The sequence below is a fragment of the Podarcis liolepis genome (genome assembly GCF_965112155.1).
Source record: "Podarcis liolepis genome assembly, chromosome: 17".
In the NCBI taxonomy this organism is placed as follows: Eukaryota; Metazoa; Chordata; class Lepidosauria; order Squamata; family Lacertidae; genus Podarcis; species Podarcis liolepis.
The window spans coordinates 9645677-9662407 of NC_139571.1; the positions used below are offsets into that span (position 1 = coordinate 9645677).

At 46.4% G+C, this 16731-nt stretch overlaps 1 protein-coding gene across 1 annotated transcript; it reads left to right on the forward strand.

Moving 5' to 3' along the window:
• Nucleotides 1-838: 838 nt before the first annotated feature.
• Nucleotides 839-13011, forward strand: ACP5 (acid phosphatase 5, tartrate resistant). The gene is made up of 5 exons (XM_083483189.1): nt 839-1143; nt 4029-4283; nt 5634-5761; nt 8627-8972; nt 11141-13011. The coding sequence occupies exons 2-5, from the start codon at nt 4029-4031 to the stop codon at nt 11381-11383; spliced, it is 972 nt and encodes a 323-aa protein (XP_083339315.1). The 5' UTR covers nt 839-1143; the 3' UTR covers nt 11384-13011.
• Nucleotides 13012-16731: the final 3720 nt, after the last annotated feature.

A 16731-nucleotide genomic window follows, 5' to 3' on the forward strand; every position in this document is an offset into this window, starting at 1 on the left:
GAAGTGTGCATGCACAGGAAAGCTCATACCAATAACAAACTTAGTTGTTCTTTAAGGTGCTACTGGAAAGAAGAAATTTGAATGTTGTTTATCTCCTGTCTGGCAGGTTACTTGACTGGATACCCTGGGGAGCCTGGCCAGTCTTTTGTAATGATAAAGAGTTTCTGGGCCAGGTCACAGGCTCACACCCTATTCATATTTTAAATGTGCCCTTAAGACAGGATTTGTGAGGAAAGAGACAATGGGGAGGTTTCCCACTTTGACCTTGCAGAGAAAACATTTGCTCAGTTTAGGAATCAAAATGGTGCCAGGTTGGTCTTCCTGTGCTGATCTATGTACGTGCTTGGTTGGTACACTTATGAACATTACCATATATCTAAGACCTCAAAATTCCTATCACAGTATCTTATCAAAAGGTCCCACAGCTAGTCCGCCGGTCTCGTTCAAACGGTTGCATTTCCTGAGTCCTTCTTCAAAAAAAAAATTTCCTTCCAGTAGCACCTTAAAGACCAACTAAGTTAGTTCTTGGTATGAGCTTTCGTGTGCATGCACACTTCTTCAGATATACTGTGTATCTGAAGAAGTGTGCATGCACACGAAAGCTCATACCAAGAACTAACTTAGTTGGCCTTTAAGGTGCTACTGGAAGGAATTTTTTTATTTTGACTATGGCAGACCAACACGGCTACCTATCTACTTCTTCAAAAAAGTAAGCTAGCCTTTGTGGCATCCAACGTACGGAGCTGCGAAAGGGTTAAGGGGCTGAGCCGCAGTTTCCTTATCAGGTCTGCCGCGAAGGCAGGTTAAAGAATCTTTAACCTCTGTCTGCTCGGAGGAGGAAGTGTCACATGGCTTGGGGGGGGGGGAGAAGTTAGTGTGGGTCATCACTTCAGCATCTGTTTCTCCATCTCACTCAGTTTTTCTGCTTCAATCCTGACTGGTGCTGGAGGGAACTCCCCCCCCCCATCCGCCCCAATTTCCCGTTTCCAGTTACTGATAAAATGTCCCATGTTGCAGCGGAGGTACTTCAGTTGTTTTCAGATGACAGAGACTCCCCGGAGAGAGAGGTGCTGAGTTAACACCCAGGACGATCGGATCCGAGCACATAAGTTTTGACAGGACGGATCTTAACAAAAACAGCAAGTAAGTTCCTCTTGTTACAAAGTCTTTCTCTTTCTGGTGCTTCCTCTACGTACTTGCTTTCCTACCTCGCTTACAGGTCGCCCCTGATCTGTTCCCCCCCCCCTCCTTTTCCTTTTTTGCCCTCCCGGAGAAGAGCGCAATCGATGGATCTGTTTCAACGTTTTGTCACCGTTTGGACGCCCATGTTAATACAACCTAAAAACATAGGCTACCCATTAGGAAAGGCGCAAACAAGAGCAAATGTAAGGGATGCCAGCGTGGTTAAATCGAAGAGTCAAGAAAGCTATACAGTGGTACCTCGGGTTAAGTACTTAATTCGTTCCGGAGGTCCGTTCTTAACCTGAAACTGTTCTTAACCTGAAGCACCACTTTAGCTAATGGGGGGCCTCCTGCTGCCGCTGCGCCACCGGAACCCGATTTCTGCTCTCATCCTGAAGCAAAGTTCTTAACCTGAAGCACTATTTCTGGGTTAGCGGAGTCTGAAGCGTATGTAACCTGAAGCGTATGTAACCCGAGGTACCTCTGTACAATGCAACAAGCCTTTCTTTAAGAAGTGAGTGTTTTGGGTGATGACAAAGAGAGAGCACAAGCTCTGGCAAGCCAAGTGCAAACCTAGACTAAGGAGGTCTCTGAAGAACAAAGAATTAGAGCTATTAAACTGAATAATAATGGATGCTTAAAGTTCAGCAGAAGGGAAATCAGACAGAGCAGCACTGGGATTGTTACAGCCCTAATCCTAATCCAGGGTGCAGCAGCTGAAAAAAGAAAAAAAGAGCAAATTCCATGCTAGGGATCATTAGGAAAGGAATTGAAAGCAAAACTGGCAATATCATAATGCCATTATTCAAATCTATGGTGTGATCACATTTGGAGTACAGTCATACCTCGGGTTGCGAACGCTGCGGGTTGTGCGTTTTCGGGTTATGGACCATGCCAAACCCGGAAGTACCGGAACAGGTTACTTCTGGGTTTTGGCGCTTGCACATGTGCAGAAGCACTAAATCGCGCTTTGCGCATGCACAGAAGCGCTGAATCGCATCATGGCGTGCACAGACCCGGCCCTGTGGCTTGCGAACGCTGCGGGTTGCGAATGTGCCTCCCGCACAGATCACGTTCACAAACCGAGGTTGCACTGTACCGTGTACAGTTCTGGTTGTTTCGCCTCCTTGTGACATCAGGGCGCTGGACCAGATGCGCCATTGCGGGTTATTCTTACGTTCTTTTGTTAATTGCACTGCGAAAAAGGAACGCTTGTCTTTTTTACTCTTTAATCACCAAATCTGGGTTTGATGTTGACATAATACTACAAAATAAGAAAGGTAGTGGCTTTTTAATAAATCCCAGTATCCAGGAGATTAGCAAATGGTATATAACCTCTTCTGCTTTGTATATCTCTCCGTACCACAGCATGGCTGTGCGCTACCATGTTTTAAGGCTGCAATCTTGTGTGCACAGTTGCTGAGAGTAAGAGCGCTACCAGACTTCTATATTCTTTGTTATTCATTCACATCCCAACAAATTTAGGCTGTGCAGTTAAAGCGGATTTGAAGCTCTTGTGAACCACACCCGCTTCCCCTAAATATCAGATTTTTTGGATAAAGAAAGTGTGATAACTCTTGATTTGATCCAACATCCTCTAGTGTCTCCCCAAACTCTGTCAGAGTGAATGCCCAATGGTGTCTAATCTGTAAACAAAGGAATTGGGATGAGTGTCCCTCAGACAGGTCCACAAATTCTCGGTAGACATGCACAGGAATGCACTATGAATGACAATAGCTTTCTAATGTAATCTTGGAGTGAGCAATGGTTGTTTTTTCAGGGCAAAGTGTGATTAGATAAATATGGGTGGAGTTCAACATGCTATACTGTATTAATGTTCTATCTACACAACCACATCCACTAGCCAGACAGAATGTCTCTCCCTCCCCCCCCCCACTCCCATTCACCCCTCAGAAACAATTTTGTGGGAAAGTCCTGTTACACAAACAGAAGTCCTTGTGCAGGCCTTTCGCTGACGGGTTTGTTAAGTGAATTCTGCCCTATGTATCAATAGAAAGGCATTTTCACAAGGGACATTTAAAAGGTCACTGGGGTTTTGTATGTGTGTTTGTAAATATGAAGAACACACACACACACACACACACACACACACACACACACACACGAGTATGGTATCAGTTGAAAAACAACACACTGGGTAAGGTATCAATTAGATTTTTTTTAATGGGTAATTGGCTGGTTAGGCACATTAGCTAGCTGGCAGGACAAAAATCTTGGGTTGGTGGAGAAATAGTTCCATTTTCTATGGGTGCTTCCAGGTGGCTGTTTATTGTTGCTCAGACATGCAAGTTTTTCACAGCACCCACACAATAGTGTCACATTATATTGCCATCCATATCTTGCCCTCCACCATTTAATCATTATTTACCCCATTCATGGAAAATCCAGTGTTGGGGGGAGGGGAACTGCTGCCTGTGTCCCATGATCTGCAATATCCAAGTGACCCATTTGTAATATTAAACCCTCACCTGGAAGCATTCTATGCCTCATTAGCAATATCTAGAAATAATTTGTTGGGGGTCTTCGCTGTTCTTGGCATCATTTCAAAGAACACAGAAAAGAATCACAGAAGAAGCCGAAATGTTACATCCTATTGGACTCTGGTTGTTTTTAATAAGCACTGCAATTTTTCAGGAGTGTGTGCTTGGAACAAACATGGAATAAAACTCTTTAGTAGTGAGACCAGAAAGGAGAGCAGTGCTCAGAGTCGAGGGGAAGGAGCTTCCAGAAAACGATAGTAGCAATGCAAGCAGATCTGTGGTTGACCTTTTCCAGGTAAATGTTGTTTCTATCCCCATGTTGTCATCGCATTTCCTCGCTTTCAGATGATGAATTTCCTCTACCTTCTGGGGCTCTTCCTGGCTGCCCTGCCGAGTCTTCATGCACGCTCCTCCTTGCGCTTCATCGCTGTGGGAGATTGGGGCGGGGTGCCCAACGCTCCTTTCTACACAGCCCGCGAGGCAGCCGTGGCCAGCGAGATGGGACGTACCGCAGCTTCGCTGGGAGCAGACTTCATCTTGTCCCTCGGAGACAACTTCTACTACAGTGGTGTGCAGGACGCCTACGACAAGCGCTTTCAGGTCAGGAGGTGGGGTGTGTGAGTGTGTGGAGAGGCTGGGGACTCCATCAGGACTCCAGGGAGTGCTGGAATAAGATAAAGCTCAGAGTGCTGCTGAGTTAACTTGGACACAGCACACAGCCTACACAGTCCCAAGTTGGGAACCCTGGGGTTGAGTGCCAAAGGTAAAGGTAAAGGGACCCCTGACCATTAGGTCCAGTCACGGACAACTCTGGGGTTGCAGCGCTCATCTCGCTTTACTGGCTGAGGGAGCCAACGCCTGTCCACAGACAGTTTTTCCAGGTCATGTGGCCAGCATGCCTAAGCCGCTTCTGGCGAAACCAGAGCAGCGCATGGAAACGCTGTTTACCTTCCCGCCGGAGCGGTACCTATTTATCTACTTGCACTGGTGTGCTTTCGAACTGCTAGGTTGGCAGGAGCTGGGACAGAGCAATGGGAGTTCATCCTGTCGCAGGGATTCAAACTGCCGACCTTCTGATCGGCAAGCCCTAGGCGCTGTGGACCCCCCCCCCCCAAATCCTGAATTACCTACGTGAATTTATTTTAAAGTGTATCCAAGGCACCACTAGCGCACTTAGCAATCCTCACTATTAAGCAGAGGTTGGGTGGCCATCTGTCTTAGATTCTTTAGTTGGGATTCTTGCATTGTAGGGGGTTGGTCTGGATGACCCTCAGGGTCCCTTCCAATTCTACAGTTCTGCGATTTTATGATTTAGAACCCGCCCTTCAGGCAAACAGGCTCCTGGAGTGCCTGATAAGATCAAGACAGCCCCTGCTTCTGCCCTTAGGCTTACAATCTGAAAGACACAGCAGAAAGGAGAAAATGGGGGGGGGGAGGGGAAAGCAAATTTCAGGCACCACTTTTATTTTAATTTTTACTTCTTTTATTAAAATGTTTAGAGAGTGTCAGTATGAAATGTTGCTGTGGAAATGGTTACATGTTAGATAAGGAACAACTGAAAGCCATAAATCTTCTCTTTCTTGAATGCACGCGCATATAAGGGCACTATTCAAAATATTAGTATTTTATTGGAGTTTTTCAGGTGCATGCTGTAAATTTAGGCTTCTACAAAGAGTGGATTATAGCTTTCTGTTGCCTTAACGCAACAAATCCGCGTTTAAAAAAAAGACTTTGTGTGGTTAAGGAAAGCAACAGGGAGATTGCACTGAAAAGTGTGGGGTGGGCAAATTATTAATGGGGAGGTGCATAACCTCTGTACAAGCAAAGGAAGAAAAAGAGGCATAGTCTAACCTTCAGCATAAGCTCTCTGCAAGCAAATCTGGATGAATGCGCAATAAACAGATTGTCTGGAGGAATCCATAAACAAAGGCGCTCCTTTTTCTGTTGCAGGAGACATTTGAGTCCGTTTTCCAGGCCCCCTCATTGCGCAACTTGCCCTGGTATGTGCTGGCTGGGAATCACGACCATTCAGGGAATGTCACTGCACAGATTGCCTATAGCAAGATCTCCAAACGTTGGTAAGACTCCACTGCTGTGAGGCCTGTGATTTGTTCTTGTTGGTAGTTAAGCTGCAGAGAGTTACCAGGTGTGGAAAAGTTAGGGGACAGATTTTGCGGGAAGAGGCGAATGTCCTTGTCTGCGCCGTGGGCCCCCTAATATGTTCACAGGAGAGGTAGGATTTGATCTGTAGGCTTTGCAGCCGACAGCCTTAGCCACTAGAATACACCAGCTCTCTTTTTTGTATATTCTTATTTATTTTCAAGACTAAAATCTAGGTGGCGAATAATAAGAAATGCCTTGATTACTACTGATACCTGTCATTTTTGAGTCAGTAACAGCTACTGCAAAGGTTGATGAATGCATTACACCAAGAAACAATAGAGCAAATAACTATTCCCCTCCCTCCAAAAAAATATTTTTTTTGTTAGCAGACCATACACAGTGCATCCTCCATAATGACACTTCCCCAAAACTCTACTACAGTGGTACCTTGGGTTACATACGCTTCAGGTTACATACACTTCAGGTGACAGACTCCGCTAACCCAGAAATAGTGCTTCAGGTTAAGAATTTTGCTTCAAGATGAGAACAGAAATTGTGCTCTGGCGGCGCAGCAGCAGCAGGAGGCCCCATTAGCTAACGTGGTGCTTCAGGTTAAGAACAGTTTCAGGTTAAGTACGGACCTCCAGAACGAATTAAGTACTTAACCCGAGGTACCACTGTATAATATAGGGACGCGGGTGGCGCTGTGGGTAAAACCTCAGTGCCTAGGGCTTGCCGATTGCATGGTCGACGGTTCAAATCCCCGCGGCGGGGTGAGCTCCCGTCTTTCGGTCCCAGCTCCTGCCCACCTAGCAGTTCGAAAGCACACCTAAGTGCAGGTAGATAAATAGCGAGGAGGTAAACGGTGTTTCCGTGTGCTGCGCTGGTGCTGGCTCGCCAGAGCAGCTTCGTCACGCTGGCCACGTGACCCGGAAGTGTCTCCGGACAGCGCTGGCCCCTGGCCTCTTAAGTGAGATGGGCGCACAACCCTAGAGTTGGACACGACTGGCCCGTACGGGCAGGGGTACCTTTACCACTGTATAATGGAAGGCAAAGATGATAATAAGGTCAAGGCAACTGTTTACATGACAAGATGGAAATACCATACCAAAACATAAATACAGATGTTAAGCATTCCAAATTTGTATACAGTATGAGGGAGGATGCTGTCTGCCCTCTTAACATAATTAATAAAAGAAAAGGAGCTCCAAGTTGAAGTAACTTTGTCTGTCTTTGAAGTGCCATGTAAAACTCTCAGTTTTGGAGTTAGTTTCTCCCTAAATGCAATATACCACACTTTGTGGTACACCAGCTCTTATTAAGCATCTTTAATATTTGTTTTTACTTCTCTCTTATAGTAACAAAACAAACAACCAAGCAAAGCTGCCCTCACACCGCAGCTTCATTGATTTAAAATTTGCGCCACAGATTAAGCAATAAAAAACTTTATGTAAGTGGCTATCAAACCTCTTTCCTTGAGGAAAAATCTCTCTCAGCATCAAACACCTGGACGTTGCAGAGGATTCTGTGATATTGCTTACTTTAATTATTCTATCATTTCAGAGCCAATGTTTCTATAAAATGCATTCAAAGGGCAAGGTAGGGTGCTGATCACAGGCCTTTGGGGCCTCAGTACTGAACGGGACTTATTCTGGAGTAGACAAGTGTACAATTGCTCTGTTAGTTGACTGCATAGTCCTTTAAAAAGCAGGTCACACAACTTAGCTGAATTGTATATTGTGTTCTCATCAGAGCAACTGAGGCATTGAATTTGTAGATTATTCTCCAGTGATATACAGAAGAGCTGAGAAAGGGAAGTACTTAAACGTTTCCCGATGGTGTCCCCCCCCCCAAAATAAAATTCACACCCACACACCAGACAGCTGCTTTCATACCCACGGGGGAGAAAGATACCTAGGCCCACATATCTCTTCCTCTCAGAGGAGAAAAACAGTTTGAGGATATTTAATGCACAAACAGCCGGGGAGGGAGTTAGTTATTTCTTCTCCTGCCTCTATTCCAATGAAATTTGGAGCCCTGCCAGCTACATTGCATAATTTTTTAAAAAGCCGACCAGGAGACACTTCATAGACCTCCCAGATCGCAGCTACCGTATTTTTTGCTCCATAAGACACACTTTTCCCCCTCTTAAAACCTAAGGGGAAATGTCTGTGCATCTTATGGAGCGAATGTGTGGTCCCTGGGGCTGTGGGGGGGACGGGACCCGGGCTTCCCCTGCCAGCCCTGCCAAGCTCCTGAGCAGCTCTGGGGTAGCCCGCGAAGCCTCCGCAGGGCAGCGGGGAGCCTTCATCCCGCTGCCCTGGGGAGGCTTCGCGCGGCTATCCCTGGCTTTTGCGGGAGGTGGGGGAAGGGACAGAGTGAGGCTTTCTCACTTCCCCCACCTCCCGCAAAAGCCCCCAAGAGCCGCAAATTTTTGTAGTGAAAAATACGGTAGTTTGGCCCAGAGTGCCTGAAAAGGTGCTGCTTCTCCTTGGAGCTGTGAGGTGATCCTTGCAGATCTGCAGGTACAAGTCCTGGCTCAAAGTAATCCCCCTTCTGTTTTGATGTCTGGTTCGGCCAGCCCTTGCGTGGCCGAACATCCACAGAGCTTTTGTGGCTGTGGAAGCATCCCACCAAAGGCCTTGCGATATAGAAGCACCTTCTTCTTCTTCTTCTTCTTCTTCTTCTTCTTCTTCTTCTTCTTCTTCTTCTTCTTCTTCTTCTCCTCCTCCTCCTCCTCCTCCTCCTCCTCCTCCTTCTCCTCCTCCTCCTCCTCCTCCTTCTCCTTCTTCTCCTTCTTCGTTTCTAATTGTTTTGCCTCCCGCTCTTTTTGCCACCAGGCACTTCCCCAAAAACTACTACAGGCTGAGGTTCAAGGTACCCGGCACCAACGCCACCGTTTCCATTGTCATGATCGACACGGTGACTATCTGCGGCAATTCGGATGACTTCCAAAATGAGCAGCCCCTGCACCCACAGGAACTGGGCGCGGCCCGCTCCCAGATGTCCTGGCTCCGCAAACAGCTGGCCAACTCTCAGGATGACTACTTGTTGGTGGCTGGGCACTACCCAGTGTGGTCGGTGGGGAAGCACGGCCCAACCACATGCTTGGTGAAGCACCTGCAGCCGCTGCTGCTGAAATACAAGGCCACAGCCTACTTGTGCGGCCATGATCACAACCTACAGGTGAGGCAAGGAAGAGAGAGCCCCATCATCTTTGCTGAGAACTTTGCTCTTGCACACTTCCTATAAAGACGATACCCCTTGTTGTAGAAAGTGGTAGATTTGGGTCTTGGGCTTCCTTTGTTGTTGTTGTTGTTTAGTCGTGTCCGACTCTTCGTGACCCCATGGACCAGAGCACACCAGGCACTCCTGTCTTCCATTGCCTCCCACAGTGTGGTCAACTTATGCTCATAGCTTTGAGAACACTATCCAACCATCTCGTCCTCTGTCATCCCCTTCTCCTTGTGCCCTCCGTCTTTCCCAACGTCAGGGTCTTTTCCAGGGAGTCTTCTCTTCTCATGAGGTGGCCAAAGTATTGGAGCCTCAGCTTCAGGATCTGTCCTTCTAGTGAGCACTCAGGGCTGATTTCCTTCAAAATGGATAGGTTTGATCTTCTTGCAGTCCATGGGACTCTCAAGAGTCTCCTCCAGCACCATAGTTCAAAAGCATCAATTCTTCGGTGATCAGCCTTCTTTATGGTCCAGCTCTGTTTCCCACCTGTAAAAGAGGGGAAGAATAAGGAACTTGCTGCAGGAATGAGTGAGAAAATATATGCTAAATGAGCACGAGTGCTATTGAAAAGTGTGAGAAGGAAGTTCTTACTTCATGACCTGTGACTGTTGGGGTGTTGCTCCTGGTTTACGGCCTCTTTCCCCCTTCCTCCAGTTTCTTCTTCATAATGCTATCCCAACACCTGCCTTTTGCTTTTCATTGCAAACTGGGAGAGCTGCGAGAAGTGGGGAAGCAGGTGGACTCCTTCGCTAGCTTCCCATCCCATGTCTTGTGTCTCTTCACCAGCACTTCCCTTTGACCACTGACCCTTGCGCCACGTGCGCATCTCCTGCTGCCACCTGATGTACCCTTTCCTCAACCTCTCTCGTCTTTTCCATTCCTTTCCTTCTCCCAACTTGGTATGTCTGGCACAGGTAGAAAGTCCCTCTGGAGAGGAACTGTGCCATTTGATGGTCTGTGTAGAACTTGAGCACTAAACATAAAAATGTGCCCCTACAGCCCTGTCTCTTCCTATCTGGCAGCCTATCTTGAACATACTTTGTCATCATTATTGTTGATTGATTGATTGAAATCTTATGCTGCTTTTCATTCAAATGAATCCCAAAGCAGCTTACAAACAATAAATAACAATAACAAATTACAGTGGTACCTCTGGATACGAACGGGATCCATTCCAGAGCCCCATTCGTATCCTGAAGAAAACGCAATGCATGTCTGCGCGTGCACAGGTTGCAACTCGCCGCTTCCACACATGCGCATGATGTCATTTTTACTGTCTGCGCATGTGCAAGCAGTGAAACCCAGAAGTAACGCGTTCCATTACTTCCGGGTCACCGTGGAGTGCAGCCTGAAAGCACTCAACCTGAAGCAACTTCAACCCGAGGTATGACTGTAGAGCATAATAGAACATCACAAGTACAGTGGTACCTCGGGTTAAGTACTTAATTCGTTCCGGAGGTCCGTTCTTAACCTGAAATTGTTCTTAACCTGAAGCACCACTTTAGCTAATGGGGCCTCCTGCTGCTGCTGCGCCGCCGAAGCACAATTTCTGTTCTCATCCTGAAGCAAAGTTCTTAACCTGAAGCACTATTTCTGGGTTAGCGGAGTCTGTCACCTGAAGCGTATGTAACCCGAGGTACCACTGTACTACATAAATCATACAAGATCATTACAACTATTGCACCCCACTGCCTTTCCTTCTTGGAGCAACACTGAGCTTCAGCAATACTGAGCTTCTCACAATCATTCCATGGGCTGGAAGTTGTACCCCTGTCTCTTAAATAAAAGTCTGTCACATATACAGTGGTACCTTGGTTCTTGAACTTAATCCATTCTGGGAGTCCATTGGACTCCTGAAACCGTTCAAAGACCAAGGCACGACTTCCGATTAGCTGCACTCAAGCAGAAGCCGCGTTGGACGTTCGGCTTCTGAAAAACGTTTGCAAATGGGAGCTGATTTATTCAACAACTAAGTCGTTTGAGAACGAAGGTACCACTGTTATGTTTTCCCAACATGCATGGGCGGGGGGATAGCTAGGCAACAACATGATGGTTTGAGACACCCAAAAGTTATGCGACGGTGATACTGGTTTGAGCCTGTTCCTCCCTTTCTCCAACAGTACCTCCAGGACAAAACTGGCTTGGGCTACGTGCTAAGTGGAGCGGGGAACTTCATGGATGACAACAAGCAACACCTTCACGAGGTCCCTGCTGGATACCTGCGCTTCTTCTATGGCCACGCCTCTTCTCAAGGGGGCTTTGCCTACATTGAGATTAATGCCAAAGAGATGAGCATTACCTACATTGAAGGCAAAGGCAAGTCTCTCTACAAGACCTCGCTGCCCAGGCGGAGACGCTTCTGAAGATGAGACAACAGTCAGCATTGGCCTTGTAGGGGCACAGTTGGCCTCTCTGACACACACAAACATAGCACACCTTCCTCCTAGGGCTGAGAACTGCCATTTGTGGGGAGTGTAGCCATCAAGAGAGCTCTAACATCTCCTGTTTGTGAGGCACTCCTACTCTTCTGCACACCTCAAAAGACCCGCCTGTACGAAACCAGTCATGGTTATGTAGTTCCACCTTCCTCCCAGTAGAACCTCATCTCTTCTGCATCCAAAGCATTCCTTTCTGAATGCTGCTTCTGAATCCTCGTATGTGGCTCCTGCCCAGATATTGATAACATACCAGATCCTGAGTCATCACTGGTCCAGCTTAATCGCCACCTGGCTGGTGGCTACTACGAGCATTTGTCATAGGTGTTAGGTAAACGTCATAGGTGTCAAATTTTCGGCATTTCAAAATTTGCAAGAATGGAGGAACAAGCCATAGCGGGCAAGGGTCAGAGATTTGCTCAGCTTAAATGAAATCCATACCCTTGCTCCTGGCCTTTGTTCCAACCGCAGGATGAGACCTCCATGCAGTCTTGCTGTGCCCATTGCTGCTTCCAGGGGGCAAAATGAGAAGGGAAGAATGTAGAATTGCCACTTAACCACCCCCAGAGTCCTTACAAGTTGCCTATCGGACAAACACATGAGAGGTAGAAGAACCAGACAACACTGAGTAGTCCTAATTCATTCCTCTCCTAGTACAAAAGAAGAAGAAGAAAAAGCAGAGACTGTTCCCTCACTTACTATATAGCCTACTCCTGCAGCATGGTGTCTGTAGCTGCCATGAACTTTCAGAATTATCTCAAAGAAGAATGAACTTTTGCCTACTTAAGATCACCATTCTGAAACTATCTGCTGGCTCATCTGTTTCAGGTGTAAACAGTGGGACTCAGCTAGCTGTTTAGGGTTGGGGCTGAAAAATAACTTTGCTCTGTCTGAGCAGCACCCAGTGAAGCCGGGAAGTGTTTGGATGCAGATGACATTTGGATCTTTCCCCTTTAACTTTTCAAGTACATGATCCTCCTCTATGCACCTCTTATGTAGAAATTCTGTACCACACAGGTGAGGCTTTGCAGCAGGAGTTTTCCTCCTGTTGACAAACAGCTCCTGTGGATCGGGAGATGGTGGCAATTAGGACAGTGGGGGTATGCAGAACACCCAGTCTTAAGGTCCTCGCTTTAGTAATTTTATTGCCCAGCCCCATGTCCTTTCAAGACAGTGGACTTCATGATTCAGTCGTTCATCCTATCTTGGTGAAACAACACTCTTCAAATGAAGAATGCAAGTTTTGCTTTGTGCCAAAGGAAGAAGAGCTCCGTCTGCCTTCTAAACAGCCGCTATTGGATAAATAGGTCTCTTCCTTTCTGGATTTTTCTTCTGACTCTTCTGTTTTGTATTTGATTCTGCTCCAGACGTTAGTTGCTGTTATGCATTTTAAAGCCATTCACTTGCCAAGATGTTTATCTGCAAGATCAATGATTCTGTGTAACCAGGATCCAGTTTTATTCTGTATATGGGCTCCTTAGGTTTGGTTGAAGAAAACATAGAATCTTCTAAAGTTTTCTTCTGACTAGCTTTTCAATAAATTACTTTTAATACTTTTGGCTTCCCCCCCACCAAACTGAATTTCAGTAGGGCCTTTGTGAAGAACAGTTTGCGTGCCTAAGTTGTTTTTTAAAAAAGCTCAGAGGTGTTAATTCCATATCTACTGGAAAACAGATGCACCCCCAGTATCCTTTCACAGAGAAACCAGGACTCTCAGGGCCAGTCCTCCCATTAGGCAAAGTGAGGCAACAGCCTCAGGCAGCAGATGCTTTGGAGGGCAGCAGTAGCAGGGGAAGGTTATTTCAGTTTTAAAATATGGCAGTATATACAAGATCAATAGAGTATGTGAATGGAATACAAAACATGCATGGGGTGAGGTAAAGGTAAAGGGACCCCTGACCATTAGGTCCAGTCATGACCAACTCTGGGGTTGCGGCACTCATCTCGCTTTATTAGCCAAGGGAGCCGGCATACAGCTTCTGGGTCATGTGGCCAGCATGCCTAAGCTGCTTCTGGTGAACCAGAGCAGCGCACAGAAACGCCCTTTACCTTCCCGCCGGAGCGGTACCTATTTATCTACTTGCACTTTGACGTGCTTTCAAACTGCTAGGTGGGCAGGAGCAGGGACTGAGCAACGGGAGCTCACCCTGTCACAGGGATTTGAACTGCCGACCTTCTGATCAGCAAGTCCTGGGCTCTGTGGTTTAACCCACAGCACCACCCGCGTCCCTTCATGGGGTGAGGTACCATGACCTAATATTTCACTGCTAACATATAATAAAAGAAATGTGGTGCCACATCATCACATTTCTTTTATTATACATAACCAGGGAAACGTCAACGGGTGGCAGACATTTTCCCTCACAACAGGGAGTTAGGCCTTTCCCCCTTATTCCTTTATCTCTGCTTTTATACAAACCATGTCTACCCTTTCTGTTTCCAAGGACATAAACCAAAAGGAAAACTGTTATTTTACATTTAAGCCGAATACTGTTGCCAAGAGACAATGGCTGCAGTGCAGGTGGGGGAATGAACAGGTCGTAATTTGGCCTTTTAAATATTGAGTTTAAACAGACTTAAAAAACCTGAAGGTTTTCATTTCTGGCACACACTAGGCTAACAGCTTCATTTCTTCTTCTTCATGAGGAGGATATATTTTTCTCCATTCATGAACATTCAGCTTTCATATTTATCAAGACATTCCAGACAGAACCAGGCTTGTTAGACACAGGAACTAAATCACAAATTAACATAAACAAATTCCAAAAGGGGGAGACACGTTATTTTGCTACAGCACACCCCCCCCCCGTTCTGTGGCACCTTAAAATATGAATATTATGTATGTGTGACATAAACACAATAAAACTCTCAATCCTTAAGAAGAAGAAGAGTTTGGATTTGATATCCCGCTTTATCACTACCCGAAGGAGTCTCAAAGCAGCTAACATTCTCCTTTCCCTTACCCCCCGCCCACAACAAACACTCTGTGAGGTGAGTGGGGCTGAGAGACTTCAGAGAAGTGTGACTAGCCCAAGGTCACCCAGCAGCTGCATGTGGAGGAGCGGAGACGTGAACCCGGTTCACCAGAATACGAGTCTACCGCTCTTAACCACTACAACACAATGACTGCTGTTTTTCAGGTTCAAAAAGAGTCAGAGAGATTAAGCACATAGCTGTCATTGAAGAAGAGGGAGTGATGAATTTTGCAGTTTATAAAGATAGGTGAGGGCAGGGGAGAACTTAAAAGAATCCAAACAGATCCTGGTGCCTCCATAAGCTAATGGTGAGATTGTCCCCAGCCACACTGGCCCAAACATCGTATCTGCATTGCAAAGGCTGTTCCACAAGGTCAGCTGCTCATCTGCTAAAAGGTGGTTGCATTTCTTCTGAAGCAAGCATGTCCTAAGTAAAGGTAAAGGGACCACTGACCGTTAAGTCCAGTCGTGGACAACTCTGGGGTTGCGGCGCTCATCTCGCTTTACTGGCTGAGGGAGCCGGCATTTGTCCGCAGACAGCTTCCGGATCATGTGGCCAGCATGAATAAGCTGCTTCTGGCAAACCAGGGCAGCGCACGGAAACACTGTTTACCTTCCCGCCGGAGCGGTACCTACTTATCTACTTGCACTTTTTGGCATGCTTTTGAACTGCTAGGTTGGCAGGCGCTGGAACCGAACAACAGGAGCTCACCCCGTCGCGGGGATTTGAACTGCCAACCTTCTGATCAGCAAGCCCTAGGCTCAGTGGTTTAGACCACAGCGCCACCCGCGTCCCTCTAAGCTTGTCCTAAGAGGCAATAAATATTGCCCCTTTAGAGTTGCAAGTTATTGACCATTAAATCTGAAGAGCTGAAGATGTGCATGAAAACATGAAGCTGCTTTATACTGAGTCAGACCATTGCTCCATGTCTACACCACTTGACAGCGACTCTTGAGGGTATCAGACGGGGGACATTCCCACCCGTACTTGGAAACACCAGGTCTTGAACAGGGAGCCTTCTGCATTCAAAGCTGTACCACAACCCATAAAGTCCTTTGTAAAGGTTGGGTGACATCTGCCGGCTTTTAGGAGAGGACATAACACCATGGCTTTATATTCTGCCTGACCTAATATTTATTTACAGCATTTTTATCCCATCTCTTCATTCAAAGAGCTCCATTTCTCTCCTCCCCATTTTCTCCCCACAACAACCCTATAGAATTGACCCAGAGAGACCAACTACAGCACATTGGTTCTATGACTTCAATTCTGCAGCACTTGTAAACTTGTTTTTCAGTTTCTGGCTACTCTCAAGAGATACCAAAAAGGAAGAAGTAAGATGTTATCTCTCTGGAGCTGGCTTCTCTTCACTAGAGAAGTGCAAACGTTGAGTCATAAAGTTCTTCATTCCCTGTCTCAAGTTACTGTGTCATTGGGAAATTTGTTTTAAGCTTGCATATGAAAGATGACACAATAAGGATATAAGCTTAAGTGTGGGGCCAGTATAGTTCCCATTTTGGTTTTCCCAGCAGTGCTGGGAGCTTTCCTCAAAAACTTGTAAGCGGTGTGAGTCTTTGGGATGGCAACTGGAAACAAACAAGACAGTGGCTGGTGTAATAAGAATTTTAAGGTCTTATATATATAATAAATGTTCATAAATGTACCAAGCAAACACGTACATAAATATATAAACCACATGTCTGAAGCAGCTCAGGAAGACAGTCCTGAAACCATTTTGACTCTCCCAAACTGACCAAATCTTTCTCTGCAAGGAGGGAATAAAACTGAAAAAACCTCCCCATTGTCTCTGTGCTCACCAATCCTGCCTTAAGGGTACATTTAAGGTGTGAATAGGGTGAGCCTGTGACCTGGAGTCAGGAATTAAGTACCGTATTTTTCGCTTTATAACACGCACCCGACCATAACACGCACATAGTTTTTAGAGGAAAATCCGTAGGCACGCCACCCGTAGGCATTCCCTCCATAACACGCGCAGACATTTCCCCTTACTTTCTAGGAGGAAAAAAGTGAGTGTTATGGTGCAAAAAATACGGTAGTTATAATAACAAAAGAGTGGCCAAAACCCAGATAATGCAAGCAGGTAACCTGCTAGACAGGAGATAAACAACACACTCAGGATTCTGTTTTAGACCTCCCCCTGTGATTTATGTATGATGCATTGGGGGACGTGGTCCTGGGCTACACCCCTTCTGTGATGTATGTATGATGTTTCTGGGGGTGGTCTGGAGTTGGAGGGTGGGCAATTCCAAAAGTCTATATAAGGGTGGGCATGTGGGAGG

Excerpts from the sequence above, each read along its gene's own strand:
- ACP5 (XM_083483189.1), top strand. The coding sequence starts at position 4,029 with ATGATGAATTTCCTCTACCTTCTGGGGCTCTTCCTGGCTGCCCTGCCG. Across the intron at positions 5,762-8,626 it reads AGCAAGATCTCCAAACGTTG|GCACTTCCCCAAAAACTACT; the intron begins GTAAGACTCCAC and ends TTTTGCCACCAG. Across the intron at positions 8,973-11,140 it reads GCCATGATCACAACCTACAG|TACCTCCAGGACAAAACTGG; the intron begins GTGAGGCAAGGA and ends TTTCTCCAACAG.